This window comes from Physella acuta, unplaced genomic scaffold (assembly GCF_028476545.2).
Source record: "Physella acuta isolate Inbredline_101_S28 unplaced genomic scaffold, ASM2847654v3 ptg002345l, whole genome shotgun sequence".
NCBI lineage: Eukaryota > Metazoa > Mollusca > Gastropoda > Physidae > Physella > Physella acuta.
This window is the reverse complement of record NW_026733839.1, coordinates 3,638-16,282: the sequence shown is the minus strand read 5'-3', so window position 1 is coordinate 16,282 and position 12,645 is coordinate 3,638. Positions and strand designations below refer to the sequence as shown.

The following is a 12,645-nucleotide window of genomic DNA, read 5'->3' as shown; positions in this document are numbered from 1 at the left end:
GCCCATGTTTACAAAACAACCGTTTTCTTCTTTGTTAACGATATTTTCTATGTAACTGTAACTAACCCTGTCTTTACACCCAACAGAGAAAATAATTAACAGTTTTGTGGCCGACATTTCCGCAAAAAAAAAGCACAAAACTTCAAAGAAACACACAAATTCAAATTAAAAGATTGCAATTTTTTGCGAAACAAAAATAATTTAATGTGTAATAGGACCGCCGCACTGAATTTATTTTCTGTATTCTTGTGTCAGCTGTTTGGCTCCTATAGTACAGTAATTACACACAAAAACAAGATGAACTATAAAAGTAGATTAAAGAGAAGCTTTTTTTTTTCGATTGGGATGTGTAGATTATCTGGTGATATATCGGGGGGGGGGGGGGGGGGGTGCTCTATTGGTTGCCATGGACAACATGAGTAATGTACTATACAAAATTCTAGCATGCCTTGTCATCATTTGTATTATTAATTTCATTTTCGACTTGTGAAGACTGGTATAAAGTTTCAATTATTTCAGACGTTCAGAAGCACTTTTTCTTCTTCTTTTTTTTAAATTCTTTTTTTCCCTTGAGACATGTAATTTACAGTGTCAGTTTACCTTGCCATGCTACCTTTAGTATTACAGTTTTTATCATCGACTTGTGATACAGATTTACAATAGTAATACTTCTTTCGGTCATGTACTCTCGTTCATTTAAGATGGTTTACTTAAGAATGTATTGTATCTTCAAACCTGAAAATTCAAATGTTAAATTAAATGGTAATAATAAACTTCTTTAGGGAGAAGGAAAAAATAGAAAGGCTTTTCTTTTGGTAGGGGTGGATTGAGACGGTATACGGTATTGGCTTTTTAAGCCAGAAGCATTTTTTTTTTTTAATTTTGTATTTCTAAAACTTTAATTTGATTATTTTCCATATTAAAGGTACTGATAATATTGTGGCTGACTGTTTGTCAAGAATGTAACCCTTTTTATTGATATCCACAATGTTCATCTGAAATTTTTGTTGGTTTGTTATGACCATTTTCAAGTTTTTACTTGGGTGATTTGCCCTGTCAATTTTTTTTTTATGCCAGAAGCACGTAAACAAAATTATTAGTGGCAATTCAATACCCAACATTGTAATACTGATTTCAACAATTAATAATCTGATCTCTTCAAAATAAGTATTTAATACAGTTTAAGGATTATAGAATGATATGTAGTGAAATAATAATACCAAATAATAGAAACTATAAAAAATAGACAAACGTTTGTGTAATTAATATTTTTAATACTTAAGTTTGTGGAAACACTAACAATGATATCTATTCTCATTTTACCATTACTTAATATCTCTGCTTTTAACAACTTTTAAAAACATTTTTAAGTATTGCCTCCCTTGTTTGTTTGAACAATGTAAATTGGAAGTAACTAACAGAATTTAATTATTCAATGTGTATTTTTTTCATCATACCATTTTTAAATGACGTTTTATATATATATATATATATATATATATATATATATATATATATATATATATATATATATATATATATATATATATATATATATATATATATATATATATATATATATATATATATATATATATATATATATATATATATATATATATTGTTACGATCCCAAGGGATCTTTACCTGGGTTTGGCCCCATCGAGGAGGGCCAGGTAATTAAAATGAAATGCTTAGGCATGTTAATGCACTGGCCAGTTTAGGCCGTGAGAGTCTGTGGGTTTTGATGGCCACCACGGATTAGATTACACGCTGTGGGCGTGGCAGAATTGGAGTCTTCGGGACTCGGGTAGTAACGTGGCCAACAGCCCATTAATTACCTGGTGACACCACGGGCTGACCGTTGATGCTTGACCTAGGCTAGTGACAGCCCGCGATTTACGGCTGGGAAAACCTTCCAGATCGAAGGGGGCCGAGTGGACCGTCATGTACGGATCTGACCTAGGGACAGGCTAATTAAAATTGTTCCCACGGTTAAGAACGGGGGACGAGTACTTTGGGAGGGTAGACCGGAGACTAGGGGAAGACTCTCGGGGACAGACACTCGGACACACACTCGGAGACGGACGGACTCGTCTCAGATAGCTAGGTCTAGAGGAGACAGAAATGGGTCGTCTCTGTGGGCTAGTGGAAAGCCACGACATGTATTAGACCTAGGCTAGGCTTGACAGTTAGGGACAAGTAGGGCAGTCGAATTAAGGACTTTAGTTGTTGTAGATAGTTGTGTATTTTTCCTATTGTGTTCAATGTGGTGGCGGGTTTAACGTTAGGTGTTGTATTTTGTGGCAATAAATAGAGATTACTAAAGTTGGTTTTTTATTTATTTTTATTTTCTTCTTCTTGTTTACGATTCCCTGACTAGTTCGAAAGGATTAGAGAAGGGGGTCGTAACAATATATATATATATATATATATATATATATATATATATATATATATATATATATATATATATATATATATATATATATATATATATTTATATATATTTATATATATATATATATATATATATATATATATATATATATATATATTCCCTTAATGAGCCTAAGGGAGTGATGGGGCATCACTGATTATTCTTTTGATAATTTTTTTTTCCTGCTGCTATATGTAATTATGCAATCAGCAGACCAATCCATTCCTTTATTCCCCATCCAATTTCACCTTTGCCATCATCGATTTCTCCCGACTGGCAACCTGCCCGGTTTTATTGTTTTTGATTGGCCGTTACCCATATCGTCTGAAGTTCTTTGCCTGTACGATACATAGCATGTTCTCAAAGGGCCCAATCACAAGCTCCATGTCACGCTGTCACGCTAACTAATAGGCTTATAAAGCAGGTCACCAACTTCTCGCTATCTTATTGGCCAGCCTTTTTTTTAAAAAAACCAAATGAGAATATTTTTTTATTAAATTGGTAAAAAACAATAAACAGAAAAGTGACTTCGTCTATTATTAAGTTATTTAATGCGTAAAAAATGATGAAAGACTACAAGATGTAGGCTAGCTATAGAAAAATACAGCCTATGTTAGATTGTGATTTTTCAAAGAAGCGTACAGTTTGTTATTATTTATTCGAATCAGTAGCAAGTTGTCATAAACGTAGTTACAATAAAAAATACAATAATATTAATACGTTATAAAATATAAAAACAATACTATCAATAGCATAGGTCTACCGATACTTAATTCGATTGCTTTTGTAATTAATGGGAATCAGGTTCATAAAATTTTGTTTTAGTTGAAAATGTATCGCTCCCTGGCTAACGAGATTTCGATTTTCAAGTGAGAGAGACCGATAAAAAGCCCCCCCCCCCCCTATCTCCCCCATTTATCATCAGACTGTTTAACAAACAACTTTTAGTTAGATTTATTATACCAATGGATACACCTAGTATTTCTTCTAGAGATTTTTCCCGCAGTGGGAACGACTTAAATCTCCATGGAAGGGGAGGGCGGACACGGGTTAAAGTATAAATTTTCAATATAAATCATATATGTAGCATGTTACGTTGGAGGGGGGGGGGTAGATGTGCTGAAAATAACTCTGGACCCCTCAGTAAAAAAAAAAATGTGTACATTAGTGTAACTACACATGTCTCATTTCTCTAACAGCGTCATGCTCACTCTTTACAAAGTACCTGGCTTTGCTATCTCAAGTAGGTTCATACATTTAATAAAATACTTAAAAAAAACTTTTTAAAAAACCACGTTTTTCTTGTGGACTAAAAAGTAGAAAATAACTATTTACATACATTTGATGACAAAAAACGTGGGTACGTTCACCATCAAATTTCCCGACCCATCTGCCCGACCCACGTTTTTTGTCATCAAATGTATGTAAATAGTTATTTTCTACTTTTTAGTCCACAAGAAAAACGTGGTTTTTTAAAAAGTTTTTTTTAAGTATTTTATTTTCTCCTTTTTAGTCCGTTGCTACACATGAAAAACGTGGTTTTTAAAAAGTTTTTTATATAGTTTATTTTCTACTTTATCTAATCACTTGATTAAGTATGACTTGACTAAGTGTTTTTAAATACACGGACTAAAAAAATCTTGAGCGACCGATACGCTTTAAACAGAGAAAGGGTGTAATTTACGTTGCTGGAGTGGAGATCTACTCACGAATCACGTGATCAAATCTCCCATAAACAAACAAATAAACGCGAAGCTGAGTTAAGGAAAAACGTGTTTATGTGTATTTTAGCATGCCCAGCGTACCAACCGTGTCACCGTTAACAATGTGTTACTGTGTCCGTTCTCCTTTTTAGTCCGTTGCTACACATAAAAAACGTGGTTTTTTAAAAAGTTTTTTTTAAGTATTTTATTTTCTCCTTTTTAGTCCGTTGCTACACATGAAAAACGTGGTTTTTAAAAAAGTGTTTATAAATACACGGACTAAAAATCTTGAGCGACCAGGATTCGAACCTGGGTTGTCGCGGCCACAACGCGAAGTACTAACCACTATACGATCACGGCCAGCGCGCTCACATCGATTGGGGCCGAAGTAACTGCGTCAATAGGCCTCCAGTCTTGTCGGTATCTTTAGAAATCATGTCCTCAATTTTATGGTCCTTGGGGCGTAATTAAATTAAGCTAATTACGGTCACTAATTGCTAGTTTTTATGATTGCATCTGAAATTGTTAGGCGAAAGTAGCATGCATGCCAAATTTCAGGTCTCTAGAGCAATCAGAAGTGGGCTAATTTTCGATGTCAATTTTAACAACAAACATCCAAACAACCAAACAAACAAACAAACGCGAAGCTGAGTTAAGAAAAACGTTTTAAAATAAAAAACGTGGTTTTTTAAAAAGTTTTTTTTAAGTATTTTATTTTCTCCTTTTTAGTCCGTTGCTACACATGAAAAACGTGGTTTTTAAAAAAGTGTTTATAAATACACGGACTAAAAATCTTGAGCGACCAGGATTCGAACCTGGGTTGTCGCGGCCACAACGCGAAGTACTAACCACTATACGATCACGGCCAGCGCGCTCACATCGATTGGGGCCGAAGTAACTGCGTCGATAGGCCTCCAGTCTTGTCGGTATCTTTAGAAATCATGTCCTCAATTTTATGGTCCTTGGGGCGTAATTAAATTAAGCTAATTACGGTCACTAATTGCTAGTTTTTATGATTGCATCTGAAATTGTTAGGCGAAAGTAGCATGCATGCCAAATTTCAGGTCTCTAGAGCAATCAGAAGTGGGCTAATTTTCGATGTCAATTTTAACAACAAACATCCAAACAACCAAACAACCAAACAAACGCGAAGCTGAGTTAAGAAAAACGTTTTAAAAAAAAAAACTTTTATTCCAATGTTAAATTTTTTCCTCAGGCATTATGGATTTGACCGTCAATTTTACTGGGATACAGAACTACCAAAGACTCTTCGGCTACCGGAATATTTTAAAGTTAATGTAAGTCTTTGTATAATGCTATTGTCAAAATACTTTAATGTTAGTAAGTCAGACTGTGTTGAGGATTATTACATTTCTAATACCATTTGCTCAACCTCCACCCACTTTTTATATTTTGTAAGCTACACGTCAACACACATACTTCCTCTCACACACTTGTCCCCCTATCTACTTTAAACACGCACACATATATCTAAGTGTCCTACCAGTCTCCAGCACATACTTCTAAACCTCACAAACACAGGCCCTATTTTCTAAGTTCACATATTTTTAAGTCTCCGGCACATATTTCTAAGTCTTCAACACAAATATTTCTGTCTTCAACATTTATTTCTAAGTCTGCTATACACATTTACAACTCTCCGTTCACTTTTACCAGCACAAAGTCCAAACTCACTCTACTCCATACTCTTCCTAAACACGTGCACTCTCTTACCCATTTTAATTCATTTTGTCGTCCCCCCCCCCCCCCCCCACAGACTCTAATCCCCCACACGTTCTATCTCTCTATTCTTAACCACACTCACATTTACTCTACAATTTCTCCTGTCTGTTTCAATTACCCACCGTCTTTGGGTCAGTGGACTACACCAAATTTACACACATGAAAAAAAAACCACCAGAACAAACGTTCTTAAACAAAAAAATGCAATAACCTAATAATTTGCACGCAATCACCTAATAATTTTCTGTAGCTTTGTTTTATTTTTCCGACAGCTGTGTTTAAAAAAGTAGACCTAAACACGTAAACTGATACGAAATAAACTTTGAAAGAAAGGGAAAAAATGAAATTATCTCCCCTTCACGTTTTGACCAGATGTAAACAATCGGTTACCCGGGTCAAAGTTCACAAGTCTTTGATCCAACTTGTTTCATCTTCATAATTTTGCCTTGTGAATAATTTACAGCAGTCTCGTTTCAAAAGTAAAGCCACCCGGTACAGTTAATGCGTTCAAGACTAGGGTGTATATCCCTCCGCTTTTTCTTTTAACTTTGCGCATAAATAAATTGTTCTGTAACGGCCGGTTTCTTAAATAAAGTAAAAGAGTATCGTTCTCTAATATTTACAAATGACCGTTAATGCTCTCATGAGCAAATGTGGTGGGTACGTACTGAAAAAGTCCACGTTTTTTTTTTAATCTCTTATGCACGTCCTGCAAATTATCACATCTAAAATCTAAGTCCTGGAAACATGTAGACCTGCCTTTTAAAACAACTGTATACTATAGGCCTACTTTCTGCAAATGTTAATTTGTTTAAAAAAAACTATTTACATATATGGCACCTGTTTTGTAATTCCTTTATGTTTCCTGCAAATATTCACCTTTTGAAGCAACTTTGATTTTATGCACTTTTTTGTTAAATGTTATGAGGGGGGTGGGGGGGGGGGGTGGAGAAAGTATGACTTCCCATTGTAGCAATTTTTAAAAGTTGTGTTAGAAGCTGAATTTTAACCTTTATTTCGCGTTTTAGGAAGCTGTTTTTGTAATTTGTATTAGAAATTGATTAATAAAAATATATTTTATATTGGCCGAAATCAGTAACTATTTTGGAAAGAAATCGATGTTTAAAAATAATGAAACTGCACTTTGAGGCAGGGGTGTAACGTCATGTTAGGAAGGAGGGGTCTGGCTTTTTGTGATGGTGGGGAGGGGAGGTAAAAATCGTTTTAAAAGCATGACGTCATGTATGATGACCCCTAAAGTACGTGTCTTAGGTTTGACGTTCACCGTTTAAAACAACAGTGTACTTCCTGCTAATGTTCGCATTTAACCCTCCTCTGACCACTAGAACACAGACGACGACAGCATCTTTTTCCTTGGCGGCTCCCTCTCGGGTGTTGTCTTCCACAAACACTCCGATACATGGAACGGTGTAGTCTACGGCAAGAAGAGGTGGTTTCTCTATCCCGTCTCTAAGACACCCCCTGGGGGTAAGTTCTGTTAATGTAGGTGTGGTCTATGGCTAGGTGGTTTCTCTACCCCGTCTCTGAGACACCCCCTGAAGGTAAGTTCTGTTGCAGGTGTGGTCTATGGCAAGAAGAGGTGGTTTCTCTACCCCGTCTCTGAGACACCCCCTGAAGGTAAGTTCTGTTGCAGGTGTGGTCTATGGCAAGAAGAGGTGGTTTCTCTACCTCGTCTCTAAGACACCCCCTGGAGGTAAGTTCTGTTTTAGGTGTTTTCTATGGCTAGGTGGTTTCTCTACCCCGTCTCTAAGTTACCCCCTGGAGGTAAATTCTGTTGTAGGTGTTTTCTATGGCTAGGTGGTTTCTTTACCACGTCTCTAAGACACCCCCTGAAGGTAAGTTCTGTTTTAGGTGTTTTCTATGGCTAGGTGGTTTCTCTACCCCGTCTCTAAGTTACCCCCTGGAGGTAAATTCTGTTGTAGGTGTTTTCTATGGCTAGGTGGTTTCTTTACCACGTCTCTAAGACACCCCCTGAAGGTAAGTTCTGTTGCAGGTGTGGTCTATGGCAAGAAGAGGTGGTTTCTCTACCCCGTCTCTGAGACACCCCCTGAAGGTAAGTTCTGTTGCAGGTGTGGTCTATGGCAAGAAGAGGTGGTTTCTCTACCCCGTCTCTAAGACACCCCCTGGAGGTAAGTTCTGTTGTAGTAGGTGTGGTCTATGGCTAGGTGGTTTCTCTACCCCGTCTCTGAGACACCCCCTGAAGGTAAGTTCTGTTGCAGGTGTGGTCTATGGCAAGAAGAGGTGGTTTCTCTACCCCGTCTCTGAGACACCCCCTGAAGGTAAGTTCTGTTGCAGGTGTGGTCTATGGCAAGAAGAGGTGGTTTCTCTACCCCGTCTCTGAGACACCCCCTGAAGGTAAGTTCTGTTGCAGGTGTGGTCTATGGCAAGAAGAGGTGGTTTCTCTACCCCGTCTCTGAGACACCCCCTGAAGGTAAGTTCTGTTGCAGGTGTGGTCTATGGCAAGAAGAGGTGGTTTCTCTACCCCGTCTCTAAGACACTCCCTGGAGGTAAGTTCTGTTGTAGATGTGGTCTATGGCAAGAAGAGGTGGTTTCTCTACCCCGTCTCTAAGACACCCCTTGGAGGTAAGACAACCCTTCAGGTAAACTAAATTGTAGTGTTGTATGTATATTTAAAATATACGTTGTAGTTTGCTTCCTTTTGTCAGAACATCAGAAAGCGTTTAGACTATTTTGTTTATAGTTTATTTTTTTTTAAACAACTGGAAAGCATTTGTAGAGAATTTAAGAAAATCCTATCATTTTATTTTGAGTTGAGTTTTAATTTATTTATTTTTAAATTACAAGAAATGTAAGGCAAACATGTGCAATAGATTTTGGAAATATAAAAACTGCCCATATTTTTAAAAAATATTTTAAGATGCTGAAAATATAGTATTGAGAAAATGTTGCAATGTAGCTAATTTTTCTTCCTGTAACTATTGTAAGGTGTTCATCATGGCTTCAACTTGCTTGACTGGGTCAACCATGTTTACCCCAACTTAGAAGAGGGAGATAAACCTATTGAGTGCATACAAGAAGGGGGAGAAATCTTGTATTTGGTAATTACAACAAGCAAAATCTTTTGAATAACAATTTTTCATTTCTTATCCAAGCTTTTCTTTTTAGTTATTTAAATAGTAGTTCATTATTATATATTTAAAGAAAATCATTTATTTTTTTATTTTTTCTTGTGCATTATTTCATAAAAGCTTGTCATTCAAATGTTTTTTATGCTTTTTTTTTCTAATAATATATGTGAATGACAAGGCCTCCCGATGCTTACAATTACAAGATAACTTAAAATATGTTTTTATGTTTCTATTTACCCTCTAGCCAGAAGGAACCTACCATGCTACCTTGAATTTAGGGGATACAATAGCCCTGGCCATACAAAAACATCAGGCGTCAATAGAACCTGAAAGGTTATCATATGAAGGTAAAATATTAGACTCAAGTATTATCAAATAAAAGTAAAATATTTGGCTTTGGTAGAAACTCAAATATTATCATATGAAGGTAAAATATTAGAAGCTCAAGTATTATCATAAGAAGTTAAAATATATGGCTTTTGTAGGAACTCAAATATTATCAAGTGAAGGCAAAATATTAGGCTTTGGTAGAAACTCAAATATTATCATATGATGTAGGTAAAATATTAGGCTTGTTTAGGCCCTGAAAAATGGTCACATAATTTAATTTTTTTTACTCCTCAAACCCTCAGCATAGCATAATAGTAGAGCAATGTGCTTTCAAAATAGAAAGCTTGTATAGAATAGCCCAGCATTCAGTTCACTATATTATCTTAAAACAATTTTAAAAAGTGAAACAGATTTTTTTAATGATTAAGTTACAATTTTAACTCAGTTAAAATAAATGTATATAAGATGAACACTGAAATAATTATAAAGACACTATTGTTTTCCTAAACAACCAACATGAGTTGACCATAAACTGCGACTGCCCTGTGTTTTCAGCTACTCGTCTCATCAATGTCTTACAAGATGGAGAGCATGATCAAGAATCCAGGGACTCCATCAATAAAAGACTTAGGGATGTCTACATGAAATGGCAGGAGTTGTTACCAGGTACCATGAATCAGCTAGTTAAATATTCAGTGAACATATCACGACAATCTTATTTGATTAGGATTTTGTAATTTTTTTTTAGTTTAGTTTGTAAGGATATTTATTTTTATTATTATACAAATGAAGAATAACATAAAACAAAAATGCAAATAGAAGCACGGAATCTTAAACTATATAAGACAAGAGGCCAGTAAGTATAATACTATTAGTATTTGATACTCTGATATAAAGTTTCCTTTTTGAACCTAATGGTCTATGCCTATGGGACAAGTGAAATAGAGTCCATCTGTTTCTGTGACCTTGACATATGAAGGAATAGTGTAGTCAGCACTATGCCCAGCCACTTTTACTTTCTCAAATGTGAGTTAGGTAGCCATCAGAGCTGAGTTGACTCAAGGACACTCCACTGACTTGAACCCAGAGTCAAACTTGAGATTTTCAGAATAGCAGTGTAGCACCCTACTGCTAGGCCACACCATCTGATGTAAAAGCTGTATGAATATAATGTTAAACAGACAGAAATTGTAAAATAACACTGGTAATGCAATCTAATTTCATATGTAAAAATGTTGTTTCAGAAAATGCTGAAGTTGCTCACAAACTTGGCACTGTTCTTTATGACCTTGGACATTATGTTGATGCAATTCCTTTACACATGAAAGCTATCAAATTAGATCCATATTTTGTATTCGCCTATATTCATTTTGCAAGGGCATTAGCTAAGGTAATTATTTGTTTCAATGTGTAGGTCTACAATCACTTTTATTCTTACATTTTAAAAATTACACACACAGTTTCTGTTCAATGTAAATAACTTATACTTTAAGCTTTTTTTCGCTGCTTTACTGTTAACGATTGATGTTTCCTGTAGGTAAAAGAATATGAGAAGGCTGATATCACATTTCAAAAAGCCATTGAAATCTCCCCTAACTTATGGGACAATTATAAAGAGTACGGTGAGTTTCTCCTCAACGTAGGGAAGCATGAGGAAGCCCTTCCTATTTACAAAAAGGTGAGATAAATAGTCAGTAATAACTAAAGCAATAAAAACTGTACACCTACATGTAGCATTTTTGTCATGATAAACACTGCTGTTAGTTATGGACTGTGTCAGATATTTAGATGTAATGAACTAGAAACAATTCACACAATGTCTAATATTTCATCTTTTCTATAATTAACTTCACTTCTAATTGTGTTAATCTAACTTTGTTTAATACTACTTGTTTCACACATAAACACAACATACACTAATCCTTTATGTGAATGCTGCTTAATGGTATGCAATAAACTGTAAACTGTCAACCAATTTCAGGGGACAGAACTGATGCCTGATCTCATTCCTTTCTGGCACTACTACAAGTACTGCCAGCAGCAAGTGGGCGACACAGAAGGTGCTGAGGAGTCTGAAAAAGTCATGGTGATGCTGCGCAAGAAAAAAGAGTTAAATAACTAAGCAGACAAAAAAATGTCGCTGCCATTTGTCATGTTGAAACAAACGCTAGGATTTGTTATGCAGTTCAATATTTTCATTTAAATTTTTCTTGCTGAATTTATTGTACAAGCTGGGAAATCTACTAGAGCCAGTGATACAAAATATTTTTAAAATAATGGTTTAAAAAGATATTCGCACTCAAAATTTATATAAAAGTGAGTGTATCTAACACAATTTAAACTATTATTATTATAGATAATTTGATAAATTTTAAAAAATATATTCTTGTAAACTCAAGATCGTATTTTTTTACCTATACAATTAATGCAGTTCTGAAGGATGGACTGCAGTTTTATGTTACAATAGCTAATTTTTTAAATAATTGCGCTAAATTTTTATTTATTGTCAGTGATGTTTAATTATTTTTCAGTCACAAAAATGTCTTGAGATTAATATTATTTTTAAAACTTTGGCAACTTTTTAAAAGTAATTCTAAAGATTTACGAAGTTGCAAATTTAATATACTTTGATCTCATTAATATTCTTTTTTTTTTCTAAAACTGTTCATTATCATTATAAATTATTTTTACATTTTATTTTATAATAAATAAAACCACAAAACATGGCTTAAGGATTTGAAATACACAAAGAAAAGTTATATACATGTGTTTAATATAATTTTAATGCCATTCATAAATACCTGTAGCATTACTGTATCTTGTAAATCCATAAAACCTTTAAATTTGTATTTATTATACAACATTTTTTGATGGATCTCACCAGGGAAGAGAACTCTGTTTTCTCTCCTTGTTATTGCTTGAAGGTTGTCTTCCTTTCATGTATATTTTATTTAATTTTTTAATTCATGTATTACCTAATGTAGCTATCTACAAATATAATTTGTGGACATTATTGAACCAGTCAAATAATTTAAATTTTTTCTTGACATTCCACCCATTTATATCATTGGCAGTTGGTTGTGAATTTGTTCCTTTTTTTTTAAATCTGCTGATTGAAAAGCTTTTTTATTATGAGATGTAATATATAATTTTAAATAGCAAAACACAATTTTGTTTACTTGTATTTTTTTAAAAGATCTTAGCTTCTATATTTTTATGCACTTGCAATAACAACTTTGATGGGGGTTTTTGTTTTAATTTTGTAAACTTGCTTTTGTATGTACTTTACCTGTTGAAATTATTTAACGATTTATTTACT

The 12,645-nt window shown here is 34.5% G+C and overlaps 1 protein-coding gene across 2 annotated transcripts in view; it reads left to right on the top strand.

Moving 5' to 3' along the window:
* The window catches only part of LOC131933022 (uncharacterized), a 31,141-nt gene extending 19,445 nt beyond the window's left edge, over nt 1-11,696 (top strand). For both annotated transcript variants that reach the window (XM_059289880.1, XM_059289881.1), the window contains exons 3-10: nt 5,360-5,441; nt 7,233-7,374; nt 8,854-8,966; nt 9,241-9,343; nt 9,882-9,992; nt 10,571-10,716; nt 10,864-11,004; nt 11,308-11,696. In XM_059289880.1, coding sequence (XP_059145863.1) covers nt 5,360-5,441; nt 7,233-7,374; nt 8,854-8,966; nt 9,241-9,343; nt 9,882-9,992; nt 10,571-10,716; nt 10,864-11,004; nt 11,308-11,448 — 979 coding nt within the window. In that variant the 3' untranslated portion in view covers nt 11,449-11,696. The remainder of the gene's footprint in view (nt 1-5,359; nt 5,442-7,232; nt 7,375-8,853; nt 8,967-9,240; nt 9,344-9,881; nt 9,993-10,570; nt 10,717-10,863; nt 11,005-11,307) is intronic.
* Nucleotides 11,697-12,645: the final 949 nt, after the last annotated feature.